At 42.0% G+C, this 22,417-nt stretch overlaps 1 protein-coding gene across 8 annotated transcripts; it reads left to right on the top strand.

Annotated features, from left to right (window-relative positions):
- Nucleotides 1-6,749: 6,749 nt before the first annotated feature.
- CCNA1 (cyclin A1) lies at nucleotides 6,750-18,368 on the top strand. 8 transcript variants are annotated; one of them, XM_033104570.1, is made up of 9 exons: nucleotides 6,750-6,886; nucleotides 8,065-8,250; nucleotides 13,278-13,524; nucleotides 13,703-13,827; nucleotides 14,272-14,495; nucleotides 15,546-15,750; nucleotides 16,699-16,812; nucleotides 17,670-17,803; nucleotides 18,107-18,368. In XM_033104570.1, the coding sequence occupies exons 2-9, from the start codon at nucleotides 8,086-8,088 to the stop codon at nucleotides 18,156-18,158; spliced, it is 1,266 nt and encodes a 421-aa protein (XP_032960461.1). In that variant the 5' UTR covers nucleotides 6,750-6,886; nucleotides 8,065-8,085; the 3' UTR covers nucleotides 18,159-18,368. The 8 variants fall into 8 exon arrangements, with proteins under 8 accessions (XP_032960461.1, XP_032960463.1, XP_032960465.1 ...); XM_033104572.1 differs by having other exon boundaries at nucleotides 6,776-6,886; nucleotides 8,062-8,250; XM_033104574.1 differs by lacking the exon at nucleotides 6,750-6,886 and adding an exon at nucleotides 6,991-7,398 and having other exon boundaries at nucleotides 8,062-8,250.
- The last annotated feature ends 4,049 nt before the right edge of the window (nucleotides 18,369-22,417 follow it).

The following is a 22,417-nucleotide window of genomic DNA, read 5'->3' as shown; positions in this document are numbered from 1 at the left end:
AATTTGAGTTTGGTGCCAGCGAGCCTTTGAGCTAATGGTCCTGGACTGTTGTGAAGAAGTAAACAACGTAGGGCTTATGGACAGGGGCCATCTTTGGCCCCTTTATGTAACAAGTGTAAATTACACCTTATGATTCAGTCATTCAATCAACATTTATTAAGTGCCTACTATGTTTGGGGCACTGTGCCAGGAAATGATCTTATCCCTGACACCAAGGGGTTTATGGTCCTGGAAGAGGGCCTTTTGAATGGAAAAGTGGGACCCCGAAATAGCAGATAGGAGGCTGTGGATCTTTTATTCTTCATGGGATTTCCTGGAAAAACCATCTAACTACTAACAATTACTTTACAATGGGGATACTAGACAAACATGTGAAAAATGTGTTACAATAGACCTTTACCTCCAACCCTGACATAGGTAGCTTAGGAAATTGACGACCCCCCTCTAGAATACAACCAGAGGCGCCTCACTCGTTACACAAGTAACAACTGATCTTATCCGGCACCTGCAGCTGGAGAAAAACAAGAACCAGTTTCACCCAGCAAAGCTAAACCCTATGACTGGGAAGTGACCATTAGCTAATTTTAATGTCATTATAATGTCATTTTACGTTATGGTTACTACAACTTCCATCATGCGTCTGATACCATAACAGTTACGGAGAAACCAAATAAGGAAAAAAAAGTGGGAAACTGAGGATCCCACCTACTGGGAAGAAACGCAGGAGCCACGTCAATGAACATCACCAATTCCCACTCCTAGGGGAAACAAATACCCCTGGTCAGGACTTCCTGGGCATGACTCAATCTCTGACTTCGCCCACATTTCCCTCTCAAATGTGTACTTTTGTTTCAATAAACTCCCTGCGCTTTTCTGCATCTGTCTCACTCTGAATTCTTGCTTGTGAGAAGACAAGAACCTGGTCACCTGCTCTGATTGACTCATCTCTTGGACATCCTCCTGAGCATCCGGTGACAAGCCCGTCATCAACCCCTGAAAAATAAGTACAATTCAATACAATCATAATTCATACATATACAGGGGTGGAGGTGGAGGGAACAGTGGATGGTACTGGACAGTTATTAGAAAAGGCTTCTATCATAATGTCCAAAATTAAATTCATTCTTCACTTCCTTTTTCCTCTGAATTCAGCTAATCTGGCATTTCTACTTCTGTCAACCCCACTATTCCCCCACCAACCTGACCTAGATATTGCAAAAGTACATTTGCCTCCATCCTCTCCTTCAAACCCAACATACAATCAGTTGCTAAGTCATGTAGATTCTATGGTCATTATGATCTTACTGCCATAGATTGAACTCCATACACTGTACTGAGCCTCTTTTCCTCTCTGTGTCCATGACGTGGTCTTGGTTTAAGTCTGCATTTCCTCTAGCATCTAATGCATTTCCTCTAATACATCTCCCATTTCCAAACCTTGGGCTATTCATTGCTCTCAGAATGTTGTTCTATAAACATAGTTGTAACATCATCATTCCTCTGTTTAAAGTCCCACAGCAACCTCCTTACTCTGGCTTTCAAGACCCTACATGATGTTATCCTGATGTTCCTGATTGTCTATCACCGACTGGAGTCGTCCTATATATAACCTGAGGTGGCACAGAACACCAGCATTCCCCAGCGCCTGTTTTATCATTTCGTTCTCAGTATCTTTACTCACGCAGTGTTCTCTTCTTAAAATATTCCCAAACCCAGCCTATAAAAACCAATTTTCAAGATCCAAATTTCAAGGCTAAACACAAAACCAACTTCAAGAAACCGTTCCTGATTTCCTTAATTAACTGAAAACGTATCTGGATTTTAACCAGAACTTTCTCTGGACTTCTTAGACAACAGCCTTGCTCTATCTTCTGGCTAACCGTTTGGTTGTTTACTTCCACTGTAAGACTGAACCTTGAGCAAGACTCTTTCTAACTCATTTATGTAATACCTATGTCTATCACAACAATTAAAAATGTTATGTTCTCATACACAGAACACAATGCACTTCAGATGGATACAGTGTTTTTGATTGACTTTTGACTAAGCAAAAGTTTCTTTAATGATAATAATTCTGGTAATGTGGACAAAACCACCAAACTGCCTCATTTAGTCAGAAACTATATTAAATACCTAAAAAAGAACACAAAACATGCAGACTTTATGACTTTATGGCTCATGTTTGTTATAAGGAAAAGTTATATGTGTTTTGAGATTTCTTCTATCCAGATAGAATGTTCACAAGTGAGGGCTACATAAATTCTGTAGGTTAGATAGTTCTGATAGTAATCAAAAAGTCATAACAAGTCTTCAACAAGGTTGGGATTTTTTTTTTTTTTGTCTTTAGCAGGAAAAACTTTCTAAAACCTAAGTTTAGAATGGAAACTAATGTCATTTGTTGTGACCACTGTTGATGTTAATTTATAGATGAGCAATGAAAGCACTGAGGTAATGCAAAACAAATTTTACACATATTCTGTGGTTTATTGGCAGTAGGATTTAATTAACAAAAAAAATTAACAAGCCGACCACATTAATAAATGGTTGCTGGAGTGAACAGGACATGAGCCTGTCCTCAAATATGGGAGTCATCCAGTCAATCAGACTCAGGTAGGTGATGTGGAAATTCCATATTTTCAATTAGAGATTGAAATAGAGATAAATGTAAAACACAGGAAATCCATTTTATGGAATCAACTGTGTCGTAGAACTGACGATACAATAATTGATTTGCACAGAGAAACTGGCATATACAGGACTATTAATTTAAAAGATATAACTAATAAATGACAGCTAACTTTAATGATGCAATGAATATATCAACATATGAGTCCTCAGATGAATTTTAGACCTCTGAAAGATTGTATAAAATCCAGGTTCTTGACTCCCTCTAATAAATTTTCAGTAAAGGTCTGGCAACTTAAAGCTTTTCAAAATGTTTAAACCATAATGGCTCCTTTATTCCACTGAAACTTATTTTTCCCTTGGGGCAGAATCTTGAGGCAGCTACTGCCAGAGATCTCAACCCTGCAGTCACAGGGATCTGATTTTAGTAGTGCACCTCTACTTGAGCACATTATTACGGACTGACTCATAGTAACTGAAGTCACCAGAACTGTCTTCCTCTCATCCACGCTCTTGGGAGGTTGACTTCTATATGAAATCGTTGCTGTGGAGTCTGTCCCAGAGCCAGGAGACAATCTTGAGGGGTATTTTTGGAAATCACAGTTTATTACTCTCCTTGGAAGGTACTAGATAAACACAGCTGAAAATTCTTGTGCTTTGGGCTCCCCCATTTCTAGGATACACTGTATATGGACTATCCCATCTGCCCTGTCAATTTTTTTTACTCTAATCATGTTTATTGTCAGATCTGGATACTGCTTCCAAATCTCCACAGCAACATATGTTATTCCGTATCTCTAGGCTCCAACTGCTCCGTTTATACATCTGTGTCTCCCACCCCTATGAAATAAACACTAATTATGCTGCACTCTAACTACCCGTTTTCCTGAAAATAAGACCTAGCCGGACAATCAGCTCGAATGCGTCTTTTGGAGCAAACATCAATGTAAGACCCGGTCTTATATTAATTTTGCTCTAAATGACGCATTCGAGCTGATTGTCCGGCTAGGTCTTATTTTCGGGGAAACACGGTATGTGTTTACCTTCTTCTTGCAGGGAACACAAAGCTCCTTGAAGGCAGGGATCATTTTTAATTTTAATCCCATCCCCAGCTACTGCCTGGTATAAGATGGATGTTCAAATAATATTAGTAAAATGAGTGAATGACTAGGAAACTTTGGCTACTTTCATGTATGTATTAAAACTATATTTGCTCAAAGAAAAGTCACTACAAATTTTAATGGAAACTTATTTCATCTGTTACGTACTAAGGGCTCCACTTTGCACCACCTGAGGGTATATGCTTCCTAACCCAGCAAACTTTCAGTTGCTTCTCAAACTGGACTTACTTGATCTGTTGGTCATCATTGTCCCTGGAGCTAAAATGTCACAAATCGCCCATCACCCTCAAAATCTGTTCCTCATCTTACCACATAGCTATGTTCTGAAATTAAACGTATAACTTAAAATGGCAGAACATGCCCCTGAACAGACAAAATATATCTCTAAGTAGACCGCTCTCTGTCCTTAAAAAAAAAATTGGCTCTTCTACTTTTTCATCTTTTTCAGCCCTATGATGAAAATCAACTTGATTTCACACAAATTAATGAAAACTGACATGTCTGAACAGGACGTTAATTACTAGCTACAATGAGCAAATGTAACAGAAGTAATAACATTTTCTGAAATGCCAGGTAATTGCTGGCAAACAGAAAAGATTGTCTTTGAATTGTAATTTGGAAGGAGGAGGAGTCAATTTTAATAGGATTATTGGATTTAAACAATCCGTAGTAAAGAATTCAGCTGTCATCCTTATTATGGAAATCAATCCTAAAGTCAACACTAGTGGAGCACATTCAAGCAGTAAATACTGACCAAGATTAGGCTAAGAAAGTTTTATTATGTAAGTTACACCAAATATTTTAGACATTAAAGATGTATTCATAATTATGTTGTTCACTTCTCAATATAATTTATACCAAATGCATAGTTTACATAAAACATGCAGACATTTAAAATCTACTTAACTGAGTTCTAATCCTGATTTTGTTATAATAGCAAAATTATAATTACGCGTTTCACTAAAATGCATAATTTATGAGAAAGTCCGTTCTATTCTGTCTCCTATTTTTCTTAATTATAAGACCAAGTTTTTTGTTTAATTTTTTAATAAAAATTTTGCATCTATTTGTCAGCTGAGTTTATTTTTATGCCATAAATCATTACTCAAACAAATGTTTAGTGATTTTTTTAAAGTCAAGAAAGCCATAAGTATTGCACAAGTTATACAAACATCTGAACTCATAAATACACACACATATAAAAATATATATAAATATTCATCTGAATTACTAATTTAAAATCTAACCAGAGGAATGTAATGATTCAATACTGAATTTTAAGGCAGCAGAGTAAAATCATAGGTCACATGTCATTTCCCTTTGCCAAATCTAACAAAGTGGATGGGGAGAGGTTAAAAATGATAACATATAATGGTAACAATAATATTTTATATGTATTAAGACTGAAGTAGGCTGCAGCTGTTTACAGGAGTTAGAGAAAGCAGTATGAAATAAGCCCAGGGCCCCACCTGGTTATTTTCTTTTATAAAGGCATTTTTCAAACTAAAGGCAGCAGAGAGACACTAGACACTTTAGTACTTGTCTGCTGGTCTTGACCAGATTTGAGTAAAGAACACCCAACTTCAAAGAGTTGCCCTGCAGGAGCCCAGCGCTACCCTTCCCCCACTGGAGCTTCAACCTCAGAAAAGAGGATCAAACCGACAGGCTCCAGGAACATACATTACACTGGCTCCTTTGTTTTGTTAGAAAAGTAGAGTGTGAGGTTTTCGGACATTTTTGTCCAGGAAACCAGGTCAAAAAGGACGCACAGAGAGGATCACGTGAGTGCAGGGAAATCTTGTCTCCGCCAAAGTAACCGGGACTCTTGGCAGGCCTTGCTCCCCCAGAGTCCTTGACGTAATGCACCACTGAAGCCTTCAGTGTCTCCAGAAATCACAACAATGTCGCCTGGTGATGGAAGGCTCCCGGAGAGACTTCCAAAAGCAGCGCGAAGCTGGAGGCCAGAAAGGCTCTTTTCCTCCACCAAATAGAGGCACCTTGCGAAGCGGAGCACTTGGTCCCTGTCTGCCTGCCTCTGACTCATCTGTTGCAGCAATCTAGATGTTACCCGAGTTCCCGGGTTGCCTTCATATTCAAAGGCATAGAAATCCAGGGGTGCAAGGGGATTGCTGCCTCCCAATGAATGAAAGTCGGTGATAAACGCAATTATTATAGTTTCATATTGAACAAGACCCGTTTCTGCACTCCTGCATCCAGCACTGATTTCCAACATGCTTCTCAACTTCCTACTAATATCTGACTCTATCAAATGCTTTCATCCTCACTTTCTGTAGAATATTTAAATTTACCTTAAATATTAAAATAATGCATACTCAACTCGATGGGTGAAAACATTAATAAAAAGCACTTAAGAGATGGGGGAGGGTAAGATTAATAATCATTTCCATTCAAAATAAGGAAGATTATAACCATTTCTTTAAGTGGCCATTTGAATGGCCTTTGAGGTGGGCTTTAGAGATTTAGAGACGGGTATTTAAAATTTTTTTTAAAAACAAAAGCAGTCACATTATATAAACTATATATATGTATACACACACATATTTAAAAAAACAGATTCTTTTACATGGCTTGCCAGTCACCTCAACAGGTGCTTGGTTTCAAGGACCCTCTCTCTCCTCCCTTCCCGCGTGGCTAGGGCCCCTTCCCCCATCTCTACCCTCAATATAAGGCTCCCCGTGCTTCCTACCTTTCCTTGCCATCCCCTCCCCAACTCTGGATTTACTTCCCCATGTGGGCAGGCAGCCTGCCCAGCCCCCGATTTGGAGCCTGACTGTTGCCCCCTTCAATGTCCCAGGCCCCATCGCTGCCACCCGCGTTCCTTCCTCTTCCTGGGCCACTATCTCCGCGTTCCTGGACCCGCTCCACGCCCTGGCTGCCGGAACCCGTCGGGGAAGACCTCTTGTGAGGATGGCAAGCACCGCATGCGACCATAAAACCCCAAATCTCCTCTCCCGCCCTGCCAGGACACGTGCACAAGACTCTCGGCCGGCGAGGCGCGACCTCTGGTGCGCAAAGACCCAAAATGACCGCAGGCACGCCGCCACCATGGATTAGGAGGCCGCGGCTGAAACGTGGGGCCAACTCGCCGCTTCTTGACCTGTCTCTAGGAGGAAGTGTAGGTGCGTGAACCGAGAAGGGGAGCGAGCCGCGGCGCCCTCCGGCGGGCGCTGTCGGGGTGCCGCGGCCTGCGCAGCCCCGAGGACCCCGCGTCGCTCTCCCGAGCCAAGGTTCTCAGGAGCGGGCGGCGGAAAAGACGTTAGCGGGTGGAGTGAGCGGCTGTTGGGAGAACCGATTCACAGAACCTGTCTCTTCCAAAGCCCGGGCCATAGCGGGGACTGACTTCCTCCCCGCCACGCCGGGGGCGCGGGCCACAAGGGGCGCAGTGCTGATGGTGACGGCCCGCCGAGCCCACCCGGACAGGACAGCGGAGGAGGAGTCAGGGGCCACCACCCGTTGGCCCCGCCCTTTCCTGAACGCCTAGGGGGTCGCAGCGCATCCGCCCGGAGCTTGTCGGGTGAGGGGGTCGCCATGGCGATGCGGCCCCCGGGCGCGTAGGCCAGCAGCGGTTGGCATGGAAGCGGCCCCCCGCGAGGCCCGGGAGCTCCGCTGATTGGCTGATTCAACAGACGCAGTGAGGGGGTGGGGAGTTTGAAAGTAATTAGCGCCGAGGGCTGGGGCGGTGGTCGCTGGGAGTCCAGCTGCCCGCTGGAATCTATCGACATCTCGGTCGCACTCCTGCCCCGCCCCCTCCGGGGGCCCCTCATCCCCAATCCTCGTGTGCACTTGCTAATTGTTGGAGACTTTTACAAAGATATAAGGCTGAGAAGAGCAAGGCCTGCTGTGAGGCCTTGTGTCTGGTGGAAGGAGAGCCGCGGAGGAGCACCCTGCTTTTCGCTTGGGAAGGGGACGTACTTCTCTGTGATGTATTCTCGGTCTTTTGTTTGCAGGCAGGGTGGGGATAAGCATCGCAGCGGGTAAAAACCAGAACTATTGTAGGTTTAGACGCCCAGGTAACATGGAGCTTAGTATCCCGGCTTGGAGGTTTGTCCGGCTGTCTCCTTCCAGCCCTCAAACAGGCCTTGGAAGAAATCCTTGACAGATCCAAATCACCGTTTTGGTTCAAAGCAGCTTTGATAGCTTGTGCTCGTGCACAAGTGGCTCGTGCCCTTTCAGCCCTAATAATTGCAGGGAAGATCAGATGTCTTAGTGTTCTCCCTCCTAGAAATCCGTGCCTCCTTGGAGCCCCTGGTGGAAGAGGTTGACTAACCGGCTTGTCTTTCTCCTTCCCTGACAGCAGCAGCCTGTGAAGACTGAGGCTATGCATCTCAGCAGCTCCAAGACTGGAGTAGTCCTGGCTCCAGTGTCCCGAGGTCCTGATACCTGTCAGATGATAACCAGAGCCCAGCTGGGTCAGGATCCCCCACAAAGAACAGTGTTAGGTGTGCTAACTGAGAATGGGCAATACAGGAGGACCTGTGGCCAGGTAACAACCAAGAAGCCCTGGAGAAGCTGCTTATTGAGAAAGGTTCTCCTGTCAGCATGGTGGGAGGTGGGTTTCTCTTGCAGTTTTACCTGCAAACCCCTTGAGTATTCCTGGACTACTGGGACATTACATTTTTTAAGGATCATCTTGTTGCGTCCCTTTTCCAGCTAGAAATAGTGAATACTTCTCCACTTCTCTTCTCCCGCCTCTCCACCCCCAATCGAGCAAATAGATCTAGGAATTGTTTGGATTAAGTATATGTAAAGTCATTTACATGCTGGGCTAAAAGCACATTTCCTCACATTTCCTTCTTGGGTTCCTCCAGGTCTGAGTGCTGTTCAGACTGATACTTGCGTGAAGCAATCCTGGATAATCTTTGCCACGTTCACTGGAGAGAGTTTAGAATCAGGACTGGATCAGGCTAGACTAGATGATTTCAAAAAGTGATTTGAAAGCAGCATTCTCCCCAATACTGACAGGGCAGTTGGGCAAACAGATAATGGGCCATCAGATATTGTTTAACTGACCCCTTAACAGATGGAAAACAAATTCACATTTAAATGCAGATGAGGGGTTTGGATCTTTAAGAATGGATTTTGAGGTAGAAAAAAAGCTTCCCCAAATCTGTTATTAGACAAGGTCCTCATAACAATGCTTTAAGCCTGGGTTGCACATTTGATGCTGGCAGTGAAGTAGGCAGGCTGGGTATCCTTTCCAAATTATAGGAGAGAAAATTTAAGAGGTTGAAGAAAGGAAAAAAAAAAAAGAAGGTATGGTGGAAGAGGCCAGATTAGAAACTCCTGAACTACTGACCTGACTGCTCAAGCCTTTTGGTGACATCTGATTAGTGGCAGAAAAATACCCAAAGTGATCTGTTTAAAGAGTTGGAAAAATTGAGGGAAGATACCATGTTTCCCGAAAATAAGACCTAGCTGGACAGTCCGCTCTAGTGCATTTTTTGGAGCAAAAATTAATGTAAGGCCCCATCTTATTTTACTATAAGACCCAGTATAACATAATAATATGTAATATAATATAATAATATAAATAATATAATAATACAATAACGGGTCTTATATTAAATTTTGCTCCAAAAGACGCATTAGAGCTGATTGTTCGGCTAGGTCTTATTTTTGAGGAAACACTAGTTTGAACAAAGCTACTTTGCCCAGCAATGTTTACATCTTTAAAGTTAAAAACCTGCTTCTTACAAATTGGCAATTATGTCTATGCTGACTGGTCTCACTTTAAATTCATAACCATTAGTTAACCTCATAACGTTGCCTGGCACTTCCTCTACATTTCCCTGCTCTATTCTTCTGCAACCTGAGAAATCTATTTTCAACTCTGCTTCTCTCTTTAATCCTCCAAAACTTCGACCTTCATCTTCACTCTCAGTTAATGGCTTTGTGTCCTATTTTCTTAAAAATATTCAAGCAACCAAAAGAGTTTCCATATGCTTCTATGTGCCAAATAACTCTGTCATCCCCATCCTGCTCCAGGACTCACATCCCTGCTCTTATTATGCAAGGTGAACCCCCACGTGTGCAGTACACTTTATGCTCTCTTGCCTCTTCGAGGATATTATTCCAGCAACTTTTTTTTTTTTCTCCTCAGTTTTCTCTTGTCAGCTGGGTCAAAGCCATAAACATACAAATATAATTTTTTCCATTTTAAAACCTTTCAACTACAAAGTTCTTTGCAGTGATTTGTAGCAATATGTATAGCAATATGTCTTAAGAGTTTGTCTATCTTACTATACTATAAACGATCAGGATGAGGATTTGGGATGTCAGCTTCACTGCTGTATTACCAGTGCTTGGAACAGTGCCTGGCCAGGGTAGCATGCCAGTGTTTATTGAAAATATTCTCTGTCTCTAGTGCTTCTCTTCTTCACTTTTGACTCTTAGTTCTTCCCTTACTTAACTGACATAGTGGATCATTCTTTATTTCTTAATTTTTTCTCACTCAGCCTAGAGAACGCCATTCTCTCCTGGTTTTGCACCTAATTCATTGGCCACTCCTCAGTATCCTGGTTCTTCCTTATCCAGTCTCTCAAAATGAGAGTGTTTCAGGGCATGGTATTCCATGTGAGTCTTCACTTACTCCCTTGGCAATCTCTTCAAGTCTCTTAGCATTAAATACCACTGATCTTTTAATGGCTCATACCTTCATCCCATCTGGACCTCTCAGCTATATTGCAGGCTCATGATTTCAGCTGCCTACTTGACATCTCCATTTGGATCCTTGGGTCACACAATGGGCATCTCCAACTTGTACAAAATCAAACACCAACCCTAACCCCAATTTGTTCTTCCCAAAGTCTTCTTACCTCAGTAAATGGAATATCCATCCTTCCTGTTATTCAGCCGAAAAAGCTTTGTCATCCTTTCCTCTTCTTTTTCTCCCACCCCACATCTATTTTGCTGAAAAAATGCTATTGGCCCGACTTTTTAAAATGTCTAGAATCTCTTCATTTCTCATCCTTGACTGATACTACACTGGTTCAAACCCCTATTGTGTCTCACCTGGGATTTGCAAGTTTCACAACTGGTCATCTTACTCATCTTACTGCTCTCTATATCTATACATAGTCCGAATGAGCCTTTTAAAACACAAATCATATCATACCACTCCTTTGCCTAAAACTCTGCAGTGGCTGCCCATCTCTGAATAGAAGATAATCTTTAAATGGCCTGTTGTAAAGTCTACATGATCTGGCTTTTCTTTTTGACTTCATGACCTAGGCTTCTCTTTCTTACTCCGCCCTGTCTGCTCCTTGCTGTATTTCTAAGACACTCTCCAAAAATCAGGGCATCTACCCACCCATGCTGTTCCCTCTACCCAGAATGCTCTACTTTTTCTGTGTGACTTACTCCGTTATGTAGTTCATATCTTCGCCCAACTCTGTCCTCTTTGTTGGGGTCTTCCCTGGCCACACTGTTTAAAACGGCAATGATTCTCCTTTCCCCATGTTGTTCTTCTCCAAAGCACTTATCACCATCTGACCTACTATATCTTTTCTTGTTTGTCTTTCCCATGTTCCCCCAACTAGAATATAAGTTATTCTATCCATGAGGGCAGTCCTTTTTGAACGTTTTGTTCATTGTTAAATTCTGGGCACTTAGAACAGTGTCTGGCACATGGTGGATGCTCAGTAAATATTTAAGATTGTATGTCTCAATCCATGTATATATATATATCTATGTAGCAAAGGTCAACCTTGGTAGTAATTTGGATTATCTGCTTATAGTAACTTGTGATTCTGGTCCTTTATAGTAACTGATTTTTTTCCCAGTACTACGATAAAGAATTTTTTGTTTTTTTAAACTAGAGTAGACATAAGGCGCATATTTAACTTGCTAGGTGGAAAAGAAAGTTATGGAAACACATAATAACTTGGAAGTGGCCTCAACAGTAAACACCAAGATTAATTATAAACACTAAAATGTTAACGCAGTAGCTAGATGTAACGCATTTGATACATTATGCTTTTTCACAGAGGGGACACACACAGTTGTTCCACTGTTAATGCTATAGGAATAAAGAAAAGGAAGAAGGGAATGAGACTTAGATTGCCCTGGGTTAATTGCGTTGTCATATAAAAAGATTCTATGGCTTGTAAGAGAATTTAGTAGTAGGAGTTTCTAAAATCATCATATTTCTAAAAAACTGGGTATACAATGGGAACTTATAGGGGCCTACTGACTAAAAATTAACTATTTAAGGAGGAGGACTGTAAGAACTCAGTAACTATTGTCATGCAGGGTGTCATGCGGAGTCTCTGCTCCCACTCCCCACATAAGAACACAGGACACGGTGAGGCCAAAAAGGAACACCCACGGAGCCATAGGTAGGGGAGTCATACCACTTTAGTCTCACGAGGCTGGATTCACACGACGGGCGACCTGCTGTCCGCTTTTCTGCCTGCCAACTGACTCCCCATTTGCTAGCTGCAATCCACCTCTCTGCAATCCGCAATCCACACCGCCGCTTGCTAGCGCAGCCACCATCTTCTTGCTAGCCCCCATTTTTCTGCTAGTTATATTAGTGGCCAGTGAATCACTGGTTACAGCTGACGGCCAACTAGCCACAGCTGATGGCCATCCAATCACAGTTGATGGCCATTTACTACCCGAGCCAGCACCTTTCCATGTGAGGGCGAGAGCCTGGAAACTGCACTCCTGGTTCTGTCCCCACATAGGGGGTCTCAGCTGCCACTCCTGCATAAGGACACTCCCCACATAAGGATGCAGGGTATGGTGAGGCCAAAAAGGAACACCCATGGAGCCAGAGGTAAGGGAGTCATACCACTACATTCTCGCTGGCGGCTGAGTTAGAGACATGGGAAGCAGGAGCCACATGATTCACAAGCTGCTGTCAGCTTTTCTGCCAACCAACCTCACTTGCTAACTGCAGTCCGTCCTGCTAACTGCAATCCCCACTTGCTAGCTCAGCCACCATCTGCTGTTAGTGTAGCCACAGCAGTTATATTAGTGGCCAATGACTCACTGCTTACAGCTGACGGCCAACTAGCCACAGCTGATGGCCATCCATTCACAGTTGATGGCCATTTACTACCTGAGCCAGCACCTTTCCATGTGAGGCCGAGAGCCTGGAAACTGCAGTCCTGTCCCCACACTATGCTATGTACTTATAAAATCCTGTAATGCTATAAGCACGAAAGCCAGTTTACACCCCCCCACACACACACACACGTGGTACCCATTTCATTTTGGAGAAGACCTATAGTTTTTCTTAATTCTGTAACTATGAGTTCCCTTTGATAAATATGTGAGAAAGATGACACATTTTAGGTAGCTCTTCTCCCAAATGTGAAATGGAGACAAAGATGAGGGAGAAGTCACACTTTGGAATCTTCGTTTGCTGAAATTAAATTGCAGGCATAGATATTTCAATTTAAGATTCCTCTCATCTTCCCAGCCTGCCGGTTTGAGTCACACAGGTTCCTATCACCTATGTGGTCTTTGGGGTGGCCTCCAACACAAAACTTAACTCTTTTCTAGGGGATCACAACAATCAGGTGTTTCTCTGGATCAGAAAATGTCTTTCCTGAAGCCGGAAAGAAAGCTGTTTCTGACTGTGGGGTGCCCGTGCCAGCCAAGGCAGGATTTGATATCTACATGGATGAGCCTGAGCCAGAGGACAGAAACAGCTACACAGGAAGAGAGGGGATGGCATTTGAGGATGTGTATGAAGTAGATGCCAGCACACTCAAGTCAGACCTTCACTTCCTGCTGGATTTTAGCACAGGTAATCTGACTCACCTGTGGTTGATGGTACTCTGTATAATTGCCTACGGTGTCCAACAGCAAATAACTAGCCAGAGAAAACCAGAAATAATGACTGTTTTCACAATTACCTGTGGAGGGTTTGGATGGAACGAGTTTTTAAATTAAATCTCTTACCTGATAATGTTGAACCCCTGCAGTTTCCCCTATGCTGGTAGATTCATCTCTCCATTCCCAGTCTGAAGAAGCATCCAGTTTTGGTACAGACGTGATAAATGTGACTGAATATGCTGAAGAAATTCACCAGTATCTTAGAGAAGCTGAAGTGAGTTTTCACAAATTCTACTTCAATTTCCAGCACCCCAAGCATTTAATATTAAGACAGTTATAAACTCTTGGTCATAATCACTAGTGAATGGCATTCTTATGACATCTAAACATAAGAATAGGGATGAAAAATAATAGTTGTGAGGTGAGTAGCAATTACTTGGACTATTCCTATATAACTCAATGGATTTATATATTAAGTATTTCACTCTTAGGAATAATCTATATTGCCATTGCCCCCCTCCTTTAAGTTACTGATTACCTAATTGCGTTACAGAACCAGAATTCACACTTTCTTCCATATCATAGTAAAGATTTATTTGGCGCTTGATCAGTTTCCTCCTAACCTTTGCTCATGAGATTTTTAAAAATAGCGACTGTACCCTGAAGCGATCTTTCTGATATATCAATGTTTAAATGTCAAAACTCTTGCCCCAAACAGATAAAATACAGGCCCAAAGTACACTACATGAGGAAACAACCAGACATCACAGACGGCATGCGAACGATTCTGGTGGACTGGCTGGTTGAGGTTGGAGAAGAATATAAACTTCGAGCCGAGACACTCTATCTGGCTGTCAACTTCCTGGACAGGTTTCTTTCATGCATGTCTGTTCTGAGAGGGAAACTGCAGCTTGTAGGGACAGCAGCTATTCTTTTGGCTTCGTAAGTGTTCTTCAGCTTCAATAATGTGAAATTTCAGCCTGTCAAAACACTTGATTTATTCCTCATTTATTGAAGATACGCAGTGCTTTATAATTAAAACTTATTCATGCCTCCTTTGGTAAAATACCATCATGTTTACAGTATTTACTGAGAAACCGAACATTACCACGTGTTCACTCTTCAGTTCTGGTGTTTAGGATTTATAGCAGCAAGTTCAGTATCATGACTAAGGAAGCCATCAGCTCAAACTCAGGATGCAATTTAACTATTTGCAATTTAAAAATTTTAACTATGTGTAGTCTTTTGGCTGTATTCTAATACAAGTAAAAATCCTATTTTAAGAGATCTTGGTTATATAAAAGCCATCTTCAACTGGGAAATGATTCATAGCCACACAGTTTTTATGTGGTTACAGTGAATAAATTATTTTAGTTAGTTACTGTTATTAGCAGTCATTGATAATAATATCTGATTGTATGGAAAAGAGCTGGGTTGTGGCTGAGTTGCCTTTCATTAAGTGGTCTGTTGGTGAGTGGTAGTTTCCTTTCTCCTGGTCTCAGATAGTCTAGTTATTAATGCCTAAAAACTTGCCAAAATTTCCCCACAGAAGGAAGAAGTAAAAAAAAGCAAAGAATTGGTAGCAATGAAATTATATATCTTTCTGTTGGGTATACAGCATCATTTGCTAATTCAGTAGAGAAAGCCAAACACGATCTTTTAAAAAAAATCTAAGGCCTAATATTTTTCTACCACTGTGTTCAATATAACATTCTTTTCCACAAGATGATTTGAAGTCTATAGAATTAAGAGGAATTTACCTGTATGTCTGTCATTCAGAATCTTTCAGCATATCAGAGGCCAAACCTGAAATACTCAGTATCTTTGTAATACTCATGTTCTGGAAACAAGCTTCTAATATTTTCATAGCCCTATACCATTTAGTGATATTTAAAGTCTGCCAAGGCCATGTGAGAAGAATGGTTGTGATAGCACTGGGAGGAGAGCCAAAGGTTCCAAGTGTTACTCGCAAAGATTCTTTACCTTTCATAGGAAATATGAAGAAATATATCCACCCGAAGTAGACGAGTTTGTCTATATCACTGATGATACTTACACAAAACGACAACTGTTAAGAATGGAACACCTGCTACTGAAAGTCCTAACTTTTGATCTGACGGTGCCAACTACCAATCAGTTTCTCCTTCAGTACTTAAGGAGGCAAGGAGTGTGCATCCGAACTGAGAACCTGGCTAAGGTATGCCTCGTGACTGCCCCGGACGTTGGTGCCAAATTGGGTAAAAAGTGGTCTTTCCAGTCATCCTTCAGTTCTTCCTTCCTTTTGAATTTTTGTCTTGGGCACAGAAAAACTTTTTAGCAATGAAAGAGAGCTAATTTTAAGAGCACATCTTCTAGTTACGAGACATTGCTATTTATCACATTTGTCAGGCACGTGTTGTCTAATCACCCACCTCTTAAAGAAATTTAAGCTTGGAAACTGTTCCCTTGTTGGATACAGGCCACATGTAAGCAACACCTCTCAGGTGTACAGAATGGGAACAAAGTAAGTGTGGTTTGATTTGGCTCTAATCTCCTTCTAAGTAATCAGGCATTATTTGGTCATTTGGAGTTACAGAACTTAGTCGAAGGCACTGTATTGATTTGTAAAACTTGGTTTTCAGCCACTATGATTTAGTATGTTAGGTATTTGTGTGCTATGTAAACAGTAATAAGGATGTCTATAAATTTCTCAATACGTTCTAATCTGGTAAATTCCCACTGGTACTGTTCTAGTCTCTGAACTACATGCATTTACCTGATAAATTAATAGCTTTAATATGGTCATATTTTTGCCTTTAGCTGAAGTCTACAGTCCCACTCCAGTGGCCAGAGCAATGCTACTTTACCTAACCAGCATAAACCTGTACTACTAGTAAAAGGTCAGAAAAGTAACCTGTGACGTATATTGTGCACATGGGCCAAAAACCTGTGGATTGAAATTTATTATAATGTAAATGTTATTCAGGTTGTGGACAGGCATAGCAATCGTTAACCAGTGAACAACTCTGACCATCTATTTCTATGCTCATCACTAGATGCAGGTTGAACAAAAATAAGACACAACTTGTTCCCCTGACATTTCCAAGTTTGTTTATAACCTTAGTCATGTTCCTAATACCAATGATATTTTCTCTCTTGTTCTTAGTATGTAGCAGAACTGAGTCTACTTGAAGCTGACCCATTTTTGAAATATCTTCCTTCATTGATAGCTGCAGCAGCGTATTGCCTGGCAAACTATACTGTGAACAGGCACTTCTGGGTAAGATACTGATTCCTTTTTTCTAGATGAAATTCAGGGCCCATCTGAAATCTGTTCGGTAACTCTCAAGGTGTAGAATGCCAGCCTCTTGAGAGTATTACCAGCAGACTACACCCGGCAGCTGAGTCTTGCAGGTCAGCCTCCGGAGTTTTGACTCAGTGTCTTTGCTCTATGGAGAGTAGAGACCACAGGAAGTCAAGAAGATGGTGTTGGCTTTGCAGGCCTGGAAACCTCAGTGCCCACCCTCATGCAAGGAGGGTCCTTGTAGTGTAAACATTGACCACTTTAAGCAAAAGCTGTTGATTTTTCCCCTAGAAGCTGTTGACAACCTGGGCCCAATTAGGATGGTCAGAAGGTTAGAGCATGCTTTCAAGGGAGCACAGCTTAGCATTGCCTTTTGGCCCAAGAAAGTGGCAGGATTGAAATTGGGCCCCTAGGTTTGGTTCTGAAAGCTCACCTTTGTGCTGAAGGAAATGGGGTGTCTACTTTTATTTTCTAGAATACTTATTTCTTATTCTACATCTGGCTAAGAATCTTTCATATTCTATGCGAATAGGGTATTCAGGTAAGTAGATGCTCTTTAGAGACCAGTAAAAATCCTGCTCATGAGGGAATAGGTAAAGTAACCTGCCCCCAAATTCAGCATTATAAATGTACAACATGAGCAAATTTAGAACTCTGGCTGTTCTTCCTAGTATTTTATCTCTAAATTCTTTGAAGAAGGATTACGGTTTCTTTTGCAATGGATGTGGATACTTATTAAGTGATTAATTTCCTTTATTTCACAGTTTTGTCTTTAGATTTATTGTATGTCAGAAAGTTATGTGATGCAATTTTTTTTCCTTTTGTCTGATTAGCCAGAAACCCTTGCTGCATTTACAGGCTATTCATTAAGTGAAATTGTGCCTTGCCTGAGTGAACTACATAAAGCATGCCTTGATATACCCCATCGACCTCAGCAAGCAATTAGGGAGAAGTATAAGGCTTCAAAGTAAGTTCCTGAAATATATTTTATGTAGGCTCACTATGTAAAGGTCTCATAGGTTATAGTAGCGTCGGAATTAAAAATGGAAGAACTTGTATACCTGGTGCCAGGCAGGAAAAGTAAGGTGTGTGTGTTAAATCAAGAAAATCAGTTGGGAGAGATCCAGATTTATAATTTGTCAGCTTGTGGTATATACAGTCAGCTAGTTTCCTTCTTTTCCACTAAAACTACGAGAAAGTTTTCTGTGGCCTGAGATTTTACAAAACTGAAGTCTGGCTCGTGCTGAACTTGCTTTGGGTCTCATTTCAGGTACATGCACGTGTCTCTCATGGAACCACCTGCAGCTCTTCCTCTACAATAAGTTGCAGAACGGAGGCACTTTCGGAACTTAATCTACAGATCAACAGACTTGGACCTAATTTTTATAGGCTTCAGCAGTTTGGATCAACTAGTGTTGCTACAATATAGATGATATATTTTTAAAAATGTGAATGTATTTAGGTTCTTTTAGATTTAGTAGGTTGTAAAATAGTCTAACATTTAAAAAAGAATAAACAACTTGTCTTATGACCATGTGTGAGACTAATTTATTAATTAGCATGGCTGACACACTTGCCTGGAATTTTAGTTGAGAGTATTACAAATGTCATCTCTATTTTAAGAATTCTTCTAAGTTGGTTTTATAAATCTTGCATGCTATTAGGACTAAGTGTTCTGAGAAATCCAGAGATTTTCATGTTTGATAAATGGCTACCCTGAGACTTTTTCCTCCCTATCTCTGGCCTCTTCATGTGGCTCTACATAAATTGGCAAAGGAAGGAAGTCCAAGCTTAGATTAATGAAGGGATATAAACAACAAGCACTGTCTATTCTAGCTTCTTTCTAGGATTCCAAGGAGTGAAGACAGTGGATTGAGGACTAAATATCAGCAAGTACCTCTACGGATGACTTACATTTAATGCTCATCCAGGGACATGGTGCTCGTTTTGTAAAGGGACACCGTTATGTCAGTGTTCAGTTTGATTTAGTCACCCATCAAGCATATATTTCAGCCTTAGAAGATGCCCAGAGAGGTAGAAAAAACAAACTTCACCATAGGATGGGACTGCAGAATAGTTAAGTAACCCCACGTGTTCATCCCTTGGGAGACACCCATGCTAAACTCTGCTCTAGCTCATGTTATTTATGACCCTACAGTTTATCTCACCACACATTCATCTATGGCCCCTTCCAACAGCATTTAGTAGAATACAAAATGGGAAAAATTGGAAAAACAAACACTTGTTTTAACTTTCTTTTAAGGGTTGGAAGGGAAATCAAGAGTAGACTTGGCCTTAAGGGAAGGTGGTGCTTATTGGGGACTGAGTGTAAATTTTGTTAATCTCAGGGTTAGGAGCCGTGGACCAGTACACGCGGGAGGCACATGACTGCGTGTGTCCTGTCTCCAGGCCTGTCCCAGGGCTCAGCCCAGGTGGCTCTGTGGAAACAAGAACAACAGGAAATGTGCATTTTCTAGATCCCTTTACATAGAAAAGATTAGACCGAGGTAGGTTTGGAAATAGATGAAATTCACTCCAAATTTTATGTCTATTTCAAGCTCTAGTGAAATAAATGCAGCCATATATTATATATTTTTCCAAGACATTTTTTAAAGAGTACCCACAAAGTCTTAAAAGGTTTTAGCATTGCCCTCCCCTCTTTTTCCCTGCAGATAAACATTCTCGAGGTGTCCCCATTTCTGGTTCCATTGAAGAAAACATTTCCCTAAGTGTTTGTGTGTTATTGCCTAGGTTTCACAAAGGGGATACAGGGCCTGTAGCAGTATTGAATTCTCTTTTCATGTTATGCAATCAGCAATTTATAAGCTCACGTTCTAACTTACGACTGGGTATGTCTTTTTAACTAACCCCTTGCACTTGGCAATGTAACAGACATGCTGTATATTCACCATGAAGCTGCCCCCTCCCAAGGAGACAGTGGCAGAGGGCAATTCTGGCTGAGACTTTAGTGGTAGAAGTGCTGTGTTGTGCCTTTCAAGCCTCCAATATTTGAGGGATTGGCCAGGGTGGCTCCCTCTGGTTCGATGCCAGTTTACCCTGGCTGACCGCTGCCCTGGGACACGTGCCAGTCTCCAAATGCGGCAATTTGGATCTTAACACAATATATTTTCTTCCACTAATAATATTGTTTTAGAATGCTTGCTTTAGTTACAAGGGGCCCTGTAGAAATAGGTACTTCATTCTGAATTATTTTGCAAATGTGACTTTTGTTTCTGAACCCGAATCCAAAATTTAACCTTGACTTTAGGTCACAAAACCATACTACAGTTGTCCCTTGTGTCTTGTTCCAGGACCCCTGTGGATACCAAAATCCAAGAATGCTCAAGTCGCTTACAGAAAATGGTGTATATGTGTATAACCTGTATTTGCATCTAGGCTCAGCCGGGTCTGCCTACACATCACTTAATTCGAGTGGATTCAATGGCGTGCTCAGCACATGGCAAATTCAAGTTTTGCTTTTTGGAAATTTCTGGGATTTTTTAATTGCAAAACATTTTTGATCCCCAGTTGGTTACATCCACAGATGCAGAAACTGTGGACACAGATGGCCCCCTGTACAGGACACAGAGGTCTGAACGGTAGCTCTTGTGTTCTTTGCTGCTAGTGATTAGCATACCCCCCTGTCCAACTGCCCCCCACACCCACTGATTGCGCAGAACTGGTCCTCAGCTTTGACTTCCTTCCCTTGTTACTTTTCTGGGTCCTTGCAACGCTTTCCTTACAAATAGAAATATCACTGTCACCTGTGTACCTCCCACCAGCTTAAGAAAGTATATCAGCCTTTAGTGTGTCCCTCCTTTTATCCCATTATTTTTCTTCCCTGAATTTGGTGTTGAGCAAGCATGTCTTTTATATTTTATAAGAATGTGTCCATAAATAATAATGCTTCTTTTTAAAATGTAATAGTTATTGACAAGCTTTCATATCCTTCGGTGATAATGTGTTTTAGGCAGCATTGTATTTTGAGATTACCTGTGTTGAGTAAGTAGAATCCTAGTTATTTATACTATTGTATAGTTTTAAATGAATGTACCATGATTCATCTGTTCTCTTGATTTCTCCACACTTTTCTCCCTGCCCCTCCGCTCCCCACTATTAGCCAGCCAGTGATGGAAGTGAGTCTGGACAGGGCTGTGGGTGTGAGTGCCACATCTGTCTGCCTCTGGGGGCTCTTCGGCTTGTGGATTCAAACAGATTCAGGCCTTTCTGATGGTCATAAATCGAGGGGCCCCTGTTGAAGGGGGCCATGAGAAAGGACTGTGGGAACAGCATTTGCCCACCCCGTATCAGGAGCCCAGGAAAGGGGTTGAATATATCCAAACTGTTCTGTTATTTTTGTTGTCCCAGTAAGCTTTCACCACCACAGAGTTAAAACATCTGGACCTGATCTACCCACTAAAACCTTGAAATCGGCTGAGAGTGCCCTTGCCTATGTTACTGTCAGGCTTTCTGCTCATGTCCAGACGGGGGAATGAGATACACTCCTCAGAGCTCGCGGCTCCAGGAAAAGGCCCAGTGTGCGTAACCCAGGGTCCCCCGTTAGGACTTTCTATTTCAGGGAGGACTTCCCTTTAGTCTCACAGGATATATATGAACTTACTTTAGGCAGCAAGTTGTGTGTTTCTACTATGTCTTTCGTTAGTGATTGCTGGACCTGATGGTATTTGTGGGGACAGAGCCCCAAAAAGCAGTTTCCAGGCTCTCGGCCTCACATGGAAAGGTGCTGGCTCAGGTAGTAAATGGCCATCGACTGTGATCAAATGGCCAGCAGCTGTGGCTAGTTGGCCGTCAGCTGTAACCAGTGAGCCATTAGCCATGAATATAACTGCCGTGGCTACGCTAGCAGAAAAAAGGGGGAGCTAGCAAGAAGATGGCTGAGCTGGCAAACGCGGATTGCAGTTAGGATAGTGAGAGTATAGTGGTGTGACTCCCCTACCTATGGCTCCGTGGGTGTTCCTTTTTGGCCTCACCATGTCCTGCGTTCTTATGTGGGGAGCAGGACCAGAGACCCTGCCGGATACCCCGCATGACACTTGGCGTAGTCAGCAGGATCCCCTGCACTACAGTATTCTTTAAAAACGGAATGGCCAATGCTCAGTAGCCCAGATTAATGATGGGGAGACATGAGTGGAAATGCACGAGGGAAAGGGGAGCTGGGTGGGAGATCATGGGTAACTGAGATCAGTTATAGTGAATCAATGCAGGGTCTGTGGATGGAATGTCTGTTAGGAAGTTTTCTGAGGCAGATAAGTTGACCGAGCCCATGGTCCTATTCACCTTCCAGGGTAGGTGTTCACCTGGGGCACACATGCTCACTTCTCCTTAATTGTCTCCTCCTCTACACTATGACTGGATTTCTCACTGAGCATCTCAGTGAGTCTACTTACATCAATCAAGATATTATCATTTGCTTCCGTTATTTACTACCTGTAAACCTGTTGACTAGATACCTGGTATGGCTGTTCCATCATTGCAATCAACACAGTAGAATGTTGGCTGGTTATTATGTAGTTTCAGCCACACACTGAAAATACATAAATATCCCCAACTATTCATAATC

The sequence above is a fragment of the Rhinolophus ferrumequinum genome, chromosome 4 (assembly GCF_004115265.2).
Source record: "Rhinolophus ferrumequinum isolate MPI-CBG mRhiFer1 chromosome 4, mRhiFer1_v1.p, whole genome shotgun sequence".
Classification (NCBI taxonomy): Eukaryota; Metazoa; Chordata; class Mammalia; order Chiroptera; family Rhinolophidae; genus Rhinolophus; species Rhinolophus ferrumequinum.
The sequence above is the reverse complement of the archived record's forward strand: the minus strand, read 5'-3'. Positions and strand labels throughout refer to the sequence as shown.

Coding starts and splice junctions, on each gene's coding strand:
- CCNA1 (XM_033104570.1), top strand. CDS start 8,086: ATGCATCTCAGCAGCTCCAAGACTGGAGTAGTCCTGGCTCCAGTGTCC. Junction 14,496..15,545: donor GCAGCTATTCTTTTGGCTTC/GTAAGTGTTCTT, acceptor TACCTTTCATAG/GAAATATGAAGAAATATATC. Junction 17,804..18,106: donor GAGAAGTATAAGGCTTCAAA/GTAAGTTCCTGA, acceptor GTCTCATTTCAG/GTACATGCACGTGTCTCTCA.